This window comes from Macrobrachium rosenbergii, chromosome 50 (assembly GCF_040412425.1).
Source record: "Macrobrachium rosenbergii isolate ZJJX-2024 chromosome 50, ASM4041242v1, whole genome shotgun sequence".
Lineage (NCBI taxonomy): Eukaryota > Metazoa > Arthropoda > Malacostraca > Decapoda > Palaemonidae > Macrobrachium > Macrobrachium rosenbergii.
The window spans coordinates 31,325,615-31,344,807 of record NC_089790.1 but is presented as its reverse complement, the minus strand read 5'-3'; the positions used below and the strand labels follow the sequence as shown (position 1 = coordinate 31,344,807).

Genomic DNA, 19,193 nt, shown 5'->3' with positions numbered 1-19,193 from the left:
CCATTGGTTACTGGCCGTAAGGAAAAGGCTGAACTGCTTCACTGAGCTTTTGAAGCTAAGCAATCAGCTGAGGATGTCCCTCTCCCTGATAACTGTCATCCTGAACTTATTCTTAAAAAATTTGCATTTCACTCTAGGGATATTAAGAAAATCTGGATAATCTTCATAGCTGGGGTGGAGAAGATCCTGAGGGTTTCTTCCCTTTGTTTTTTAAAAAAGATTCTAGTGTGCTGTCTCCCAAGATTAGTAGATTCTACAGATCTTTATGTCAACGTAATATCTCTGTGATGAGTGCAAGCTTAGTAATACAGTGCCTGTTCCAAAGAGTAGCATATCTGTAGACTGCAGTAACTACAGGCCAATTTCTATTCTCCCTGTGCTCTCCAAAGTTGCTGAAAACCATATTTTTAAGCCACCATATAAGTACAGTATGTCAAATCTAAAGGATTGTTAGCTGATAGTCAATATGCATATAGAAAGCAGTTAGGTACCTGCAATGCTCTTTTAGACTTGACGTGCCATTCGCAAGAGAACCTTGATAAGGGTTTGAAGTGCAGAGTAATTCATTAGATTTTAGCAGTGCTTTCGATTTCATAAATCATAAGGCACTTATTAATAAACTTCCGAATTTTGGAGTGAGCAAATACGTTTTAGTATTACTTCACGACTTCCTTACAGGTAAGCAGCAGCGAGTGGCTGTTGATGGGATCTTTAGTGAACCAAGACCTATAAACATGTGGATGTCTGCCTCTGCCAGAGATTTATCTCTTTTAGACAGTGGTTGTAGGTTTCTGTTTCCTAACATTAGCAGTTATTGCTTGGACCATCAACAATTATCTTGTCTGTCAATTTTCCGTAAGTTGGATTTTAACAGAGATCTTACACATTCACAACTCATCCCTCACCCTCTTTCCCTGCCAAAAGCAACCAGATTTGCTGAACAGCAGCACTAATATGCAGATAACGTGCCTCACTGTCGAACTTCTCAGTTCCACTGGTCCTTGATTCCCTACGCTGTTGGACCGTGGAACAAATCTCCCTGAGGGTGCCATTGGAACCTCAAAAGTTCAAGCGAAGATGCAATACATTACTATCCTGAAGCAATTCCTATTGTATTTTATAATTTTCTTTAATTTTTTAATCTACAGACAGTCCCTGGCTATTGGTGGGGTTTCGTTTCTGAGGGTGTGATGATGACCAAAAATCGCCGCTAACCGAAAAGCGGCGATTTCGGGGCTTTTTCGGTGATTTTCAGAGTTATCAGCGCCGAAAAGTGCAGATTTTCAGTTATAGGCGCCTCTGTTAGGTATGTATTGGCGCCAATACCCAATTATCGGCGCTGATAAGCGGAAAACGGCGATTTTCGGCGTTCATTGCTAGACAAGAAGAAGAAGAAGAAGAAGAAGAAGAAGAAGAAGAAGAAGAAGAAGAAGAAGAAGAAGAAGAAGAAAGAAGAAAGAAGAAGAAGCAGAAGAAGAAGAAGAAGAAGAAGAAGAAGACATGGGCAGTACCCATAATCAGATACAGCACAGGAGTAGTGGAGAGGATGAAGGCTGAACTCTGCAGCAAACACCAGAAAACTAGGAAACACATGACGATACACAAAGCACTACGCCCAAGAGCATATACAGACAGACTATACATAAAACGAAGGAAAGGAAGGAGAGGTCTACTAAGCCTAGAGGACTGTGTCAACATCGAGAGCAGAGCACTGGGGCAATATCTGAAAACTTGTGAAGACGAGTGGCTAAGAAGTGCATGGGAAGGACTGATAAAAGTAGACAAAGACCCAGAAATATACAGAGACAGGAGAATGAAAAACAAAACAGAGGAATGGCGCAACAAACCAATGTATGGACAGTACATGATTCAAACTAAAGAACTAGCGATGAAACATGACAATGGCTACAGAGTAGAGAACCCAAGAAGGAAACAGAAGGAATGCTAACAGCGGCACAAGATCAGGCCCTAAGAACCAGATATGTCCAAAGAACAATACAGGCAGTCCCTGGTTACTGGAAGGCTCAGTTATCGGCGATCCGGGTTTACAGGGCTTGTCTAGCAACAAACATTGGCGATTTTTTGCACTGAAAATCGCTGATTTCCGCTTGTCGGTGCTAATAATCGGGTACTGGCGCCGATACATACCTAACAGAGGTGCTGATTTCCAGTTATCGACACCAGTAAGTGCCGAAAATCACCGATTTTCAGTTATCACTGATCTTCGCTTATTGTCACTCTGTCAGAACAGAACCCCTGCCAATTACCAGGGACTGCTTGTAGATGGAAATAACATCTCGCCCATGTGCAGGAAGTGCAATATGAAAGACGAGACCATAAACCACAGAGCATGTGAATGTCCAGCACTTGCACAGAACCAGTACAAGAAGAGGCATGATTCAGTAGCAAAAGCCCTCCACTGGAGCACCAACATGAGGGAGTGACAGAAAATGATCAGGTAAAGATCCTCTGGGACTATGGTATCAGAACAGATAGGGTGATGCGTGCCAATAGACAAGAAATGATGCAGACTGACAAAATCAAGAAGAAAGTATCACTCATTGATGTCACAATATCATGGGACACCAGAGTAGACGAGAAAGAGAAAAAAATTGATAAGTATCAAGACCTGAAAATATAAATACGAAGGATATGGGATACTGTATACCAGTGGGAATTGTACCAATAATCACAGGAACACTAGGCACAATCCCACGATCCCTGAAAAGGAATCTGGAAAATCTAGAAGCCCAAGTAGCTCCAGGACTCATGCAGAACAGTGTGCTACTAGAAACAGTGCACATAGTGAGAAAAGTGATGGACTCCTAAGGCAGCTTGATGCAACCTGGAACCCAACACTATAAGAACCACCCAATCGAATAGAATGACTGTGACAGACCAGAAAAAAAAAAATAATAATAATTATTAGGAGTCAGATGAAGCTGTTGGTCTCGACAATCAAGAGCTGCTGTATAGGTCTGTACTTCCTAAGTTCTTTGAAGTTTGTAAAAGGAGTGGGTTCTCAGTGGAACTTATGTAACAGTCAAAATTTTGAGGAGGTACTTCATATCCAAGTCTCCTTAGGAACCTTTGCATGAGGCTTCTCTGCTGATCCTGGCTTTTATGTTATGGATAAGTCAGTGAACTTCATGCCCTTCCTGGTAGTCAAATAGGTTATATGACTAAGGATGGAATTCATCAAGATTCAGTTTGCAGCTGACTTTTCAGCATAAAGACAACTCCCGGTAGCTATGGCTACTCCACAACACCCTTTGCCATACACTCCCTTGCTTCCCTCAAAAACTATGAGAAAAATATTTTTGGAGGCATGAAAAGTAAAAGAATAATACATACTACAATATGATTCGTGGGGAAGTAGCAAACATGAAAGATCTTGTTCATGAAATCATAACTTTCTCCACATCTTCAATTTTCAAAAGTAAATTCGACATTAACAGGATTTAATATCATACACCTTTTGCTTATTTTCACCTCCGTGATGTAGCCCCTAAATGGGTTACAACACTGGTAGTAGTAGTAGCAGGTCAAGAAATACCTTCTTCAGTTGTAAATTTAGGGAAATCCTACACCTCTTCATCAAAATTTTCTCCATTTCTCATTTACAGCATCCTTAGAGATGACGACTTTGATGGTTAATAACCCCTACACCTCACAACTTTCAAGTGCCTGTTTTTCTGGCAGGGTCATATGATTACACATCTACGAGAACTTGACTTTCTAGGGATTCTTCCATAAAGATACAATTCCCTGTTCTAATCAGTCTTGGGTTCCCTGCAGATCCTCCTCTTCAAGAACTCTACAGCTTTTGCAGGTAACAACCAAGCTTCAGAGTTCAGAGTACTCTGAAGCTTGAACCATCTCTCCTACAAAGTGAGTCTGACTATATTTGAGTAATAGGCTTATGGTAAAACCAATCAAATTTTAAGTAATCAAAAATTTATCTTTTCATACAAAGCCATCACTCCTGAAAAATATTCTCCACTTCCATCCCTCATTCATTCCTTGCAGCACACAAGAAAAGTGATCAGGTGTCTGCTGTGTACTTTTGGATTGGAGTGGCACATATGTAGAGCTCCTACTACAGGCAGTCCTCGGTTATCGGCGGGGGTTCCGTTCTGGGGGTGTGATGATAACCGGAAATTGCCACTAACTGAAAATCGGCGATTTCCGGCGCTTTTTCGGGCTTATCGGCGCCGAAAAGTGACGATTTTCGGTTATCAGAGCCTCTGTTAAGTATGTACTGGCACCAATAAGCGGAAATCGGCGATTTTCGGCGCTGGACAAGCCCCATAAAACCGGATCGCCATTAACCGAGCCCGCCGTTAACCGGGGACTGCCTCTACTCTGCTTCTATCAATTAGAATATACTACTGTGTCTGAGACATTCAAAGATCATGAACATGTGCTATATATGAAAAATCTATCTTGTTTTTATAAAAAAAAAAAATATATATATTTTAATAGAAAAAATTATCACGGGATTAGTATAAAAAAATTTTTTATCTCATTCACGCTTGTCAAAAGCAGCATGCTTCTTTTTTTGGGTGTCCCTGGTTATAACCTAATCATATTCAGTTTGAACATTTTCAGCATTAATTACAAGTGAACAATGGTGTTACCTGGGGATTTTAAATGTTTCACTTATTAGTATGTGAAGTAATAAATTCAAGCACAACTTATGGTATCTCGTCACTTACATACGATCTAAGATCAGGAAAAGATGGTATGTGTTCTTGTTATCTGTAAATTTCTAATGACACCTCATATTCTAATTTGAATCACTGGAATTATGATCCTACTTTTAAAACTGTAAAAAACATATTTGCTATATTTATCATTCTTCATCAACAGAGTATTTATTGTACATTCCCATAATAATAATACCTGCACAGCAGCATCCTTTTCTTGTAATTCTTCTTGCCATCGACTCTGTTCTTCTTGCAGTCTCTTTTCTAAATTAGCAGCTGCTCTCTTACATCGTTCCATTTCAGCTTCCTTTGCTTGCAATTCTTCAAACAACTGCTTTTTTGTTTCAGCCATACTCAACGCTGAGGATTCCATGCTCGACCGTAGGGAGTCAAGTTCCTTTACATGTTCTTCCTGCAAGAATAACAATGATCTTTTTGTAACTGAAAAAATAAATACAGTGGTGTTTAAAAATACTTTATCTGTCTAGTAAAAGTGAATTTTAAGACTATCAAAACAGTTTATGATATACTGAGTCTAACATGCAAAATGTCTCTTGGACCCTGAGACCACAAAATAAGTTTATGTCCAGTGAGTCATTCTGAAGTCCATATACAGTATTTATATATGTGGTGGACTGAGTTCATCAATAAGGGATGCTAAGATACTTTTGACAGAATGAAAAAATTCCAAGATTACCATTTAACATGTTGATGATCTTTGAATTTTTTTCATTATATCAGTCCAGTGACTGTAGCAATGGCAAAAGTAAGAATAACAATTGTAAGGACTGGGGAAATAAATGAGATGTTAGGCACACTGCAAACATATACTGCATACAAGAAGGTATATACAAAGGAACATTAACAGTGCCAAAACATGAAATGGAAAATAGGAAAATAATATATGAAAGGAAAGTACAGATAGCAGGATTCTATGAAGGACTGGTGCATGTAATTTCAGTAATTGCACCAAATGGGGAGACCAGAAGAAACAGAACAAAAGTATTGGGATAGACTATCAAAAACAGAGATGAATGTGACCCAGTCAATATTATAGTGGGAAGAAATTTAAACACACTTGTCAAACTGACAAGAGTTGGTTTTTGTGTACTTTTCCCTTAAATTGTACATGAATCTTGTAATTCCTCTTATAACATGGGATGATGTGATATCTATTTTGCTAAAACTTAGTTTCACAGATATGTTTGATTGGTTAGCATGAGTTTTTTAAAACTGGCAGTGAGGTACTATCATGTAACCATTGTATATTTCATTTTCTCTTTCACTCGTGTTCATTTCTTCAATATGTTCAAGACTAATATGTTTGCAAAGTTGTAGGGTATTGAAAACTTCATAGCCATTTTGGCTGGGAACTTCTTCCCTTGATTCTTACATTATTAATTTTATTGTCTTGTGATATTATACTCATCTGTGCAGATTAGTCATTATTTTGTAGTTTGCTCCAGTTCTGGTATTTTTGTTGAATCACATTTTGTTAAGTTGGTTTATTCAATAGATCAGACACCTCTCAGCTTTTAGTTCTAGTTTTGCTCCTTTTGATATTCTTTCTTTTTCTCTCTCTTGTAAATAGTGTTTTTAGTTTCTAATCATACATGTAATAAAATTCCTTCGATCATGCATGATGGATCTGATTACAGCCTACATATTTTGGTGAGCCATGATTCCATATAGCTGACTGGTCATTTGATCCACAGAAAGCACAAATCCATGTCTCCAGCAGTTTTTATTATGGAGGAGTTTTGAAACATAAGGTCTCATTTTACAGTCTGTTTTGGCTTTTAATTCTGATTTTTAATGAGATCTTATCCTTTTTGTAGTGTTGTGTTTTAATCGATAATCTTATCATAACTGAGAGGTATGCTTTGCACTTTAAAGATAAAGTGTCCTGTTTGGTTTAATTAATACTGATGTTGTCTATGTTTTTACCCCTCAGACAGTTTTCAGGCTTATTTATTTGTGATGGTTCCAACTCCCCATTTTTTATCATTTTTTTTGTCTGCATGACATATTTGTACAGTACCTGGTTAACAAATGATATTCAAGCTTTATGTTGATATTTTTCTGTTTCAAAAACTTGCCTATATTTTCTTTGTAAACTCATAAGCTTTACATGCTGTATGAGTTGCAGTTATTGTTTATATATGTTGAAGGAGAGCTCCATACTAATGCTAAAGGTTATCAACTGTGCCAGGGGTAACTAAGCTTTACGAATATATTCATAAAAGTATGGTTCAAAATCTATCATGTTTGAAAATTATATCTTGAAGATATCATTAACCTTTCATTCACTTGTAAAAACAGTAAAAGTTGACTTCCAAATGCTTGCTAACTGCCCTATCCCAAAGGGATGACATCAACATGAATGGGATGACTCCCAAATGCAAACTAAACTCACTTGAGAGGACTAAGAGGATTACAAGACTACACTCTCCCCATTGTCTGCAAGCAAGCCAAACAAAATTCCAAGAGTTCTACCTCCACCTAACTAACCCACCCAGGAATCTATATAGAGTAGTTTTAAGACACAGTCCCACCCTTGAGATACCAACATGAATGTACTGTATGCTGATAACTCTCAGGTCCAAACATTATAAGGTGACTGATGATCCCAACACAGCTCAGTCCATTAGCCTCAGATATGAACACCAGTCCCAACTATTACACCTCTTCCTATTGTTAAGAGTAGTACATTTTGATGAATGAAAATGTTCATGCTTACATAGGCTGAAAGAGTTTTGATGGAGATTTAGGTATAAGCCCAGAAACAAATTCTAGTGTTTTAAAAGCCCTCATTCCTGTCATGTGGTTTTAACTAAGAACATGGATATTCAAAGTTAAAGATTCACAGGTGAGGTCATGGGACTTCTGCCAAACACTGTTTGACATGCTTATCCTACTCACTTTATGGTGCTAAGGGAAAGTCCATCTATGCACACCAACTCAAGAGACTCACTGCTGTTGCTTGAAAAAGATCTTTGGGAAACGGTGAAATCACAGGGTGACAAATATGGACGTCATAAATTCAGTATATTCTGGCTCATTTACAGCAATGGAAGTAGGAAAGGACTTCAAGGGAGAAATCATTTAAAAAAATATATGACGACCAAATTCCTAAGAAAACATGGTACAGTTTAGAGAACATAGAGCAGGAAGATAATACAGCAGCTGGAAGAACCTTCTGCAATTCTCTGACTGTGGAGCACAATCTTTATCACTAAAAAATTAATGATTGAAAAGAAAGTGCCCAAGAATGAAGTCTTTAAAGAATGATGGTCAGAGAGGGCTGTAGTATTAATTAGTTAATAAATGTCACATCCAAACAAGATAAGAAATTCTTTAACTTTATTGTTAATAAATGTATAAATTCTATTTGGTATATGGTCGTCGCTTATATCAGTTTTAATGAAAAGTAGAAGGTAAAAACAATTATCATTCTCAAATAATGAAAACTACAACAACTACTTTACAGTTTAAATCTTATCATTCCATTTACTGTAGTCTAAAAACATGAATGAAAATTTAAACGAACCTTAATGATATCCAACTGTTTAATCTTCTCTTGTAAGTGAGATGTGGCAACATCTCTTTCCTGGGTAAGCACAGCAATACGTTCCTTGTTGCCTCGAATGTTATCCATGCAACGTGCTAAAAGTGACTTATGCTTTGCAACATCAGCTGTAATTGAAGGAAAAGTGCATTAGAAACCTTAAAAATACCTAAGTCATGTTTTGTCAGCTTTAATTCAATAAAATTTTACAAACATATGCTGTAATAACAAGGAAGATAACTGGGTGAAACATCTTTTTCAGTGAAAAGGGTCTTCTTGGTATGGTATAACCAAGTTTTCAAATACAAAACATGATGTTTTTATGATATAAGAACATGTTTTTCATACAAACCCATTAATTATAGGATGCCTTGTTCCTACTGGAACTCATATCAGTTACATCATTTTCATAAAAGAAATTCACCTGCTTTGTCTGGCTGACTTCCTACCACCCCTAGCACTTCTAATCATTCTACTGTTGCTCTGGGGATTAAATAAATAAAAACTGGGTGGGCTAGAATGAAGCATTCGTTACTGTCATGTCCTGGAGGAAGGGTTGGCCAACAGGCTCATAGGAAGCCCTATTCAACTCCTCCAGACTAGCACCAACTGCTTAAGCCCATACCTATACCCTGACTCAGGAGAGCTTAGGAGAGAGCTGGCCTTGATACTTTAATAGCTGGCAAAGACAACTCTTTGGATCTGAGGAAGATGAAGAGTTCAATATTAAAGGAACAGAGACTTCAAGTATAGAAGCATTCAGTTCACTACAATGAACAACGAACCTTGTCCATTTACCCTGGTTGATGCTCACTGTCCATCTTCTGCAGGTACAGGTGAGGTTGTTTCACCAACTTCTTCCATATTTCAGGTCTGGGAACCACTCCTGTTATGGCCACTGGGAGGCCACAAGGATCATGTGGCTCCTGCTCTAGTCCATAAATTTTATTAGGACCTGGCAGAACAGGCAAAAAAGGGAAAATATGTAGACTTCCACGCATGCCATGTTTATGGAACTGGGTCCATAGGCCAGACTGATGGGCATCATACAGGTGCAGCTTGTGATCATGCCTTGGAATGAACTCCAAAAGCTCCACACAGTGTAATTGTTGGAGGATCTGGTGTTTCTTGCTCAGGGAGTTGGCAATGATGTTTCAAGGTCTTGGGAGATGTCCACAGATGTCCACAGCTACCAGACATAGATAAGTAAGTGCTCACCTGGTTCTTCAGGTAGGCTAGGATGGTCTTACAGTGGACCATCACCTAAAATTATGTCCCTTTATGGGCATCCAAAATGCTCAAATGCTGTAGAAAATGGCATTTATGTGACTTGGACATTCCTGTGTTGGCCACAAAACCCCTGACTGAAGGTCCAAACTGGAGGCTCCCAACCCTTTATTCAAGGTTTTCATGAAAATAAGGGCTTCTGGCATGTTTCTGGTTCCTTCTGTCTCTCTACCAGCAAAGTCTTTCATCACTTCCTCTGTCATAGGGTTAGGAAGTCATCCAGTATGGAAGCAGCTTGAAAATGGAGAGATAAAATCCTAAATCTGCTGATGGAATCCAACTTCTCCAGGAATGTCAAAAGTCCTATTGCAATCTGCCACTGCTCTGCCACTGGAGTTGCATTCTTTGAAAATGGTCAGACAGCAGACTTCAGCCAGTGAATTCTGTCATCCAAGAGCCACACCTCCTCTAGGGTGTTGATAGTCATACCCAGACATGTTGCCTGTGAGGGAGGGGACACATCTAATCTGCCAGACTTATGTGAAGGCCCAGGCAAGGACAAAGGACCAACAAGGTTACTATAAGCTCTCTGTTGGGGCAAGAGAAGAGGAGGTTAAGATAAGTCAGTTGTCTAAGTAACACCAAGGAGAGATGACTGATCTGTAAACCCAGGCCACTACAAGGTCGAGAACCTTCATGAAGACTTGAGGCATCATTGACAACCCATAGCATACAACTGCATTGGTATATCTTTCTAGTTCACCCAAAGTGAAGGTGCTTCCTGGAGGTTGGATGGATTGGAATGTGGATAAACATATCCCTGAGGTCCAAGGATGCCACAAGGTTGCCATTCTTGATGGATGTTGTCAGCAAGACCACTGTCTCCAACTTGAAAGAAATAACCTTCAGGAAATTCTTGAGCCATGCCATGTCTCACTGGTCTCCAACCCTCTGAGGATTCTATCATTACAAATAGCCAGTTAAGGCTCCACGGAATGTCTTTGACTCCATTGCAGATGAGGCTAAGATTGCACTCATTTCTTCCTGGCCTACCTGGCCAGAAACTTTGAGAAAGCTCAAGCTCTTCTGTTGAGGTAAAAAGATGTCCTATACATCTGATGCTGGCAGGATCTGTTACCTAAGTAAAAGAAGGAAAATCTCACTGAGAAGGTACCACTGCCAATGCAGGGTGCCCAGTCTCAAACTCTTCTGCTGAAAGGGTCTTGGCCTGAAGAGGCCCCTACTCCCTCGTGAAACAACACCAATGATACCGAGCATGTCCCAGGGTGAGATAGTATCCTGTGCAATCTGCTCTCATGGACATGCTGGTCAGTTTCAACCCCAACTCTCATAGCAGGTCCTACGTGAGAGTCAGCTGGACAAGTCCCTGAATGCCAAATTCTTTTTCTTCATCATACTGACTAAGATGGCAGGGCACCCATATGTGGAGAATGGAGGCCCTCCCTAATGAGTGGACCACTCTCGTAGCCCTCACAGATTCCTATAAGCCAAGAAGGTGCTTATAACACCAAGCATCCACTCTCTTCCATGAAAGAAACCAACATAATGAAAAATGATTCAACAAAAAATCAAGAAGCTGACCAAACAACAAAACAATGAAAAAACTGAACAGGTGAGTATTCTACCACAAGATGCAAGTCAAAGGAAGAAGTCCCCATCCAAAAGGTTTACAAATTTTTCAATACCCTATGACCTTGCAAACATCAATCCTGAACATACTGAAGAAATGGACATGAATGGAATTATTAATAAACCATCTAACAAAGGTCATATGATAGTATCTAACTTCCAAAAACAATAAATAGTGTCCCATTCCTGAGGGGAAAAGTGACTGCCCCCACAGAGGAGTGACTGAGATGCTCTCAGTGATCAGCTCTATAACAAAGGTTTTCTTTGCTGGGAGTCAAGTTCCTGTAGGTTTGAGTTCTGACATTTTTCCAGCAGGATTAACACAACAAAACATAAGGCAGCACTGTCCTGGGAGGGCATGGTCGAGCTGCAAACCTTATCGGGCAGATCTGTGGCAAATATGCTTAAGCATATCAGAACTGGGGCAAAACAATAGCTTGGGAAAAAACCTGAACACCAAAAACACTAACTATCCACACCAATTCACTATCCCATTTGATCCCAGAAGAGAAACAAGACAAAACATTCAGGTACAATCTGTTAAGAGCTCAAGGTTACTTTAAATGAAATTTAACACCAAAATATTCACAATTTAACAATTATGAAGCAGTTAAAATTAAGTGAAATTTCATCCATGCAAAATTCACAAATCACCATTCATAGAAGGTAAAATAAGGCAAGAGATAACAGAAAAATTATTTCTTAGTAATGCCTCCAGGAGAAGCAAGCCCAAAAAACATAGAAAACCTTACACAGACCCACACACTTTAAGTCTGGGTAAAGAAATTTACTGCTTAAGACAGCATGAGCAAATGAAACAAAGAAAGCAATCCATAAATGAAGAAGCCTCTTCTAAAAAAAGAACAGACTGGATACCTACGCCAATCCTGCTAGAGGAGGAAGACAGCAGTTGGTTCTCAACACACAACTACACATCAACATGGGCAAACTAAGCCAGAAAAAGAAGCATAAGTGATAAACCTTAGCAGAAGTGCAGCGAGGCAAAAAGTCTGGAAGCACACAACAATGATCTTAGAGAGACCTGCTGAGATGCTGACACTATGGATCTGCACAATAAAAGGAGGTTAGCCAGATAAAGGGGTTGCATTTTTTTAGGATAATGGTGAAGCTGGGATGAGTTCTACACAGAATAAGGCATCTCATGATAAATGGGTTGTAATGAACATATTATGATTATAATAACAAAGGACATACAAAGCTTGTGAAAATACCACAAATGAAAGATAAGTACACATGCAAAACCAAGAATACAGCACTTGAAAGATAAAAACTGACTTTTGCTACCTTATCAGTGTTGTACTGTACAATTAACACTAAGTAGAACACAAAAGAAAAACCTGAAACTGTCATTAAAATATTGGAGGGGAAATAGGGGAATACATTAAATTAAGTAAGGGTAATAATAATTCTTAGAAAATTTCCTTTACTTTAGTATTAAAGTAAAACTGGAATAACTTGTTCACATATGAAGCACAGTAGACCACCACAAATCACCAACATTAGCAGGATACAAGTCCTAGCAACTCAATGAACCCATGCAATTCACATGCCCTAGAATTAAGGCAAATAATCAACCCAGGGTTACAAGTGCCAGTGCATTGCATGAATAATGATATCTATCAATATGATGTTATTTAAAGCAGAGATATATACTATTAGTAAATGCAAGAAGAAATGCTTATGGACTTCCACATAATAACTAGGTAAATCTTACCTCTATTTAATTCAGCAATTTCTGACACAACACCAACTCTTATACATTATTTAGAGAGAGAGAGAGAGAGAGAGAGAGAGAGAGAGAGAGAGAGAGAGACTAAATTTATTTTTTCTTACAAACCCATTATGTACTCAAAATACAGCCCATTTGCTTGCCTGTGAAATCCCAGACACATCCATATCTTGTTTGATGAACAAAAGTGAAATGGTGGCTAAATCGAAGCCTTGTGCATGCACTGGTAGCTCCAGAATGTCCAGTAATTACCCAACTCACTTTTTGTGGTATGAAAATCGGACTGTGAGACTAGGTGGGAGTGGGAGGAGGAAGTTCTAGTTATGAAAATTTATTCTGATTTGGAAATAGTGGCTCCTCAACTTAATAGAGTTCAATACCAGGGAGCCAACTTGCTTAGCTTATTGTATACACCAGTCTCATGTTAAGTAATTAATAGCCTATCCAAACTGGTATTTTGCAATTCTCATTCAGTTTAAAATATCAATTTACTTATTCAGTTTCAAGGATAAATCTGAAAAATTGATTCTAAAAATGCATATAATATCGTACCATACAGCACAGCTTTACATAAATGTAGCCAATTGCAGTAGTGTATACACTTGCATTAACACGATGCACACATCTGCATACAAATGCAAGCATACACAAACTGAAAATAAATGTACTTAACACTACATTACCAAACTAGGTACAATGCTGTACTGCACTAGATAAATTTCAATAAAAATACTGTACCAGTGAGAGAGGGGGCGCCACAATACATGCATACTGTTTTGTAATAAGATGCTTGTACTGTCTATGTATAGACACACATACAGTGGATGGATATAAAAAATTACATACAGCACAAAATCTTACCTTGAAAATGATAAAATGTAAACAACAATGCATGAAACGCAGTACAGTTCAAATACCAAACCATTTTATATAATGCACAGTAAATTTAGCGTGATCCTACCTTGAAAATGACACTGGGGACGTTTTAGTCTGATTCAAAATCACTCAATTCCATTCATATGTAATGGAGGACACAGTGAGGTTTCAAACTCGGGGGGGCAGAAATGGTAGGATGAGACAACTGTAGTAAACCCCCCATATTAGCATTCTCACGATTCACAGACTCACTGATTCGCGGGATTTTCTGTGGAACTTATCTATAAATTATTCGCGAAAAATTCGTCGATTCGCGGACTTTTTCGTCGGGAAATATTCACTAACTAGTGTATTTTAATATTATTTTCATGACTAAATAAATTTTTTATGATAAAAAAATGATTTACTAATTTTTAAATATTATTAAGATTAATAATAATAATAATAATAATAATAATAATAATAATAATAATAATATCTAAGATTAAATAATACGTAACTCAAAGAGAACGAGAAGCTGGTTTTCTCCTCTCCATTCAGGGCGGACCCAACCTCATTAAAGCCAAGATAGATGCTCAAAATTGATACTATTGAAATATTAAAATTATATTAAAGTACTACTGAAATTATATTAAAATGATATATAAGTGTTTTAGGATGTTATTACAGTATAAGCATTTTTAGAGGATACATTTTATGATAAAATAATGATTTATGGTACGTACTAATTTTTCAGATATTAATATTAAGTTTAATAAGTTTAAATAATAACATTTAATTAAAATAATTCTCCCTCTCTCTTATTTAGATGAGAGGATTTTTCTGACATGTAATATGTACGTATGTTTCTTTTGTATGATAAATAAATGATTTACCTAATGAGTACTAATTTTCAAATATTAAGATTAATAATAATAATAATAATAATAATAATAATAATAATAATAATAATAATAATAATATTTTTTTCCATGCATTTGTGTAGTAAATTTTTTAACATTTTAAACAAACAAATAGTGATTCCCAGTCTTTTTTATCCTCGGCTTGAGAAAGGAGGGGGGAGGGTAAATGTCAGTTTACTTGAGTTTGACATATGGGCTAGAAGGGAAAGAGTGTTGCCCTCAGAAGCTCAAGTATTTTAATCTTTCGATATGTAAGGAGTTATTCTCCTCTCTCTCTCTCTCTCAGGAAAAGATACTGTTAGTGTGTGTGTGTTCATAGTGTTTTAAAAATGTGTAGTAAAGAAAAGATGTAAGACAAAAAACAAACAAATTTTTTGCTCTCTCTCTCTCTCAACAGGCGCCTGTTGTTAGAACTTTTAACACACAAGAAAGAATAACAAAACATATTTAACTTGCATAAGCAAAGCAAGAACACAGAAGATCACAATGATACAAAAGCACAGGTTCTTCACAATCCAGACAATGGACACCACGTGACTGACTCAAGGCCACTCAGGTTCAGGCATGAAAGTGTCAGTCACGTATGTTTGTTTCCGTGTCTGATAAATCAAGCCTGCTTACCACATTATCCTCTAAGTATGAAATATTTTTATTTCTATTAAGCTCAGATGCATCCCATAAGCAATGAAGTCCAATAAGTTGAGGTCCATGAAGTAGAGGTGCCACTCTAACTTTATTTATTTCACCACAATCCAGTGACTTAAATACAGTTTAGTATGAATCTCCAATTAGGTGGGAAATATCAAGAGGATGAAATCCACACTTATTTATGAGTCTCACTGGATCATACATGCTGAACATATGGGGTTGAAAAAAGAACTATGTTCATTGCTCTACTAGATGGTGTAAAATAAAGGGGATGTCATTATGTATCCAAATGGGAAAAACAGGCAAAAGCATTTATCCACCCTGGAAGGCACAGAAACAAATAACCCTTGATTTAAACACCTTATATGTGACAAATGCAATGAAAATAGGTAACAAGGAGAAAAAAGAAGAATACTGTACAGTGATTCCTTACCTCAAACTAAAGCTGGGACCAATGCAGACCCTAATAAACCATTTTTGAGAGATATCTCTCATATAAAACAAGAGTAGATTGATAATGCCAAGTGCCTGCCATGAAAACACATTATGTTTCCCTTTTGAAGAATATAGATATAAAGGGCACCCATTTCATAAACCCTCAGAATGACTTGGTGTTCTTGGGTAACTGTTTTTTATGGTCATCAACAGACAGCCAAAGCACTCTGGCGAGAAACAGAAGACCCACCTTTTTCTAAGCATAGGCAGCATGGGAAGGACTGTCAAAATGAGCAATAGTTTGACCCCATGTGCTAAAGACTAAATATTATCCACAAAATTATCTGCAAACAAAAGGACCTATTAAATTCTGATAAAGATGTTTGAATTAATGTCTCTCAAGCAATTCTGTTAAGATTTCAGACAACCAGAGAGATTGCATTTCAGAGGTCTTACTCAAAAGTGTTTACAAGAACTCTTCAATTCCATAGATGAAACAGTCACAACTGCACAATTCAAATACTTGAGAATGGACTGACCTGTAACCTTTAACTGCTGAGAACAAAACTTCTGTGACATTTTAAGTACAGAAAAAATTGGCTATTACAGGAACAGAGGCACTGACTGGGTCAATATTCCTTCCATGGCATCAATAAAGGAAGGAGTTCCAATTGGACAAATAGACATTAATGGTTGATACATAGGATCTGTGCTAAAACACCTGTCTTGTCCCAATTTTTACTTCCCCATTTACATATTCCCAACTCCACCTTTAATCTTATAATACTTACTCCATATTTGTATCTCACCTTAACAACACCTCTATAGTTGCCTGTTTATTGGTTTTACCAAGTCCGTGTGTCCACAAGACACCATACAATCTCAGGGAGGCCAATTCCTGGACCACCTTTGTTCAACTCACAAATCTAATTTCTCTACATAAAAATCTTCACCTGTAATTCCTCTGCTTTTTTTTTTAATTAGATTTGAGAATAAGAACCAGTTCATAATCTTAATAAACCAGAATGTGATGAAGCAACGGACATCCTTAAGATCCCTTATTAATTCCCAAACCCATGGAGGCAACACCTTCCTGTTGTGTCTACAGGGGCAGAGACAAAGCAGGGGTGAGAGATTTGGGATCATAAAGATTCCCTTTGCCATATCAGGTCCTGCCCAGTTCAGTATCCTCACTAGACTTACAGTCAGGATCGTTTCCTATGATGTCATCACTGGTGCTATAAATCTATTCGAGAATTATTTCACACCTGTTGTAGAACTGTAACATCATTACTGAAAGAGAATGTATCCTTTAGCACCAGTGACTGATTGCACCTTTGATTTGTAACAATCAAACCACTGATAAATCTCTGATAGCGATGAATAGGGATAAATTATCAGAAGTCACACACTCTGCAAGCTGCAGAATCCATTCCTTAAATACCCCTTGAAAACCAAATATAACTGTCTGTCTCACCATTTTCCCTTTTGTTTCTTGTAAATACTTGTGAAAATATAGTTAATTTTAGTAGAGAAAATGTGCCATTCTTACTTGCTTAAAATCACACTACTTATTAATTTCTTGCTCAATTAGTAATCTAATGGATGCATTATGCCTTGTCAAAGATATATCTCTTAAAATAGCATGATCATTAATTTCATAAGAAATAAGGTGAGAGTGACTGCATGATTGCATCCAGTCTTCAAGAATCAAGATGAAGAGTAAGTTCAAGTAAGCATGTGAGGTTTAACCCAGTGGCTGTTCCACATCTGTTTGTCTTTAAAACTGTGAAATCCTTGATCTGTTTAATGAATTGAGCACCTTGACTATTTTACTGAAAAATGAAAGGACCAGTAAAATCCTTTCCTTGTCTGACATCAGAATTTCTGGGACTTAATGAATGATTTCTTTGGTGATATTTTTAGAATAAACAAACAGTTTTCTCATCCACATAGGCAACCAGTGAAGAAAACAGTGCATCTGGCTTACTGTGTGAAAGTGTGAAATTTTGCAGTTGTTGGATTGGGCCAGCTTAACCCGCTTCAAAGAAGTACTGTACATATGACACCAAGACTGAACTCTCCTATTGCAGAGTCTGATCAATGTAATTTTTGTTCCTTTTTTTTATGAATGATTATTTTTGTATCATTTACAACTGCTCACAGGGTAACTTATATTTTTATGATTTCTCCCTCTGTGGCTGGAAAAAGATTGCATCAGCACCATTGCTGATTATTCTTGTTAGTGTAGAAGTTCTTGTTGTCTGTGAATGAACCCAGTTTATTTTCCCTAAGTCAAGGAATGTAATTAATAAAGCATGACTTATTACAATCATTTTTTGTGATATCCTGTATTGTGATAAACCATTAACCTAATAACCATACTAGTTAGTGTCATGGCACTCACCATGGGCAGGATGAAGACAAAGAACTGACCCTATGCTTTGATGTCTGTTTTTGGTTCAGTTGCAGATCAGATCTTCCATTGTCTGTACTTGTGCTCTAAAGAGGAAATCTCTCAAAGCCACTAAAAAGCTTTGTTTGTGAAATTTCAGCTAAACTGTCCCTCACTGGATAGGCTAAGATGTAAACTTCGCCTAGATCTCTATCAAATCTTGTTCTCTTGGCAGGAAAATCTGATCTGGTTTTTTGTCCAGGGAAGGTGCAGCTATTGCAATACTGAATGAAGATAAACATTCTCTCTTAGCCTTCTGAGATGATCAGTGTCATCAAGAGCTGAGGAGGAGTCTGTAGTGGAAAGAGGCATTGTGAGAAAGGGTGCTCTTGGTTACTAATGTTCTAACTTGACTCACTAACATTTGACAATAAAAGGCTTACTTGTCCTGTACGGCATGTGTCTCCTGCAAAAAAATCACTAAGTTGTTGTTCTTAATGATAACATGGTCACTGACAAGATGACACAAGCTTTTAAGATCTTAGTCCTTCAGCACCATGTGGTGTGCCTGAAGACCAGATATGGCAGTCACTTTTGGTCACATCTGCTACTATCAGACTTCTTCAATCCTGGTAACATCAATCATGTCTGTGTGAGTGGTCATGTCTCCTGAACTCCAAGCAATTCCTGCTGGAAGAAATGCTAACTCCCTAAGTCCATGGTCATCCTGCTACATTGATACATGTGCTCAACCATAAGAAACCTATCCTGCAAAGCCAAAGAAAGTCCAAGTGAGCACTGTCAAGGCTGTCCCAGGCAATGATCTTCTGCCTGAGAGATAACAAGAACTAACCCATCCAGTGAAAGTAACCACTGGCATAACAAAAGTCAACAGTTCTTCCTGTCTCAATCAAGGTTGAAAGTAGGGAAAAGGATTTTTTTCTTCTTTACATAGGATGATATCCTGCATCTCCTCATAAGGTGCTAAGAATAAGAAATTCTTGGGTTGGGTCCTATACTTTTCTCTGCATCA

At 37.7% G+C, this 19,193-nt stretch overlaps 1 protein-coding gene across 24 annotated transcripts in view; it reads right to left on the bottom strand.

Annotated features, from left to right (window-relative positions):
* Window positions 1-19,193, bottom strand: part of Golgin245 (Golgin-245) — a 307,575-nt gene that overhangs the window by 169,785 nt on the left and 118,597 nt on the right. For all 24 annotated transcript variants that reach the window (XR_010851323.1, XM_067094416.1, XM_067094418.1 and 21 more), the window contains 2 exons: window positions 8,260-8,405; window positions 4,906-5,121 (listed from right to left, as the gene is read on the bottom strand). Coding sequence is in view for 23 of the 24 variants with exons in the window: in XM_067094416.1 (XP_066950517.1) it covers window positions 4,906-5,121; window positions 8,260-8,405 (362 nt within the window). In the remaining variant the exon portion in view is untranslated. The remainder of the gene's footprint in view (window positions 1-4,905; window positions 5,122-8,259; window positions 8,406-19,193) is intronic.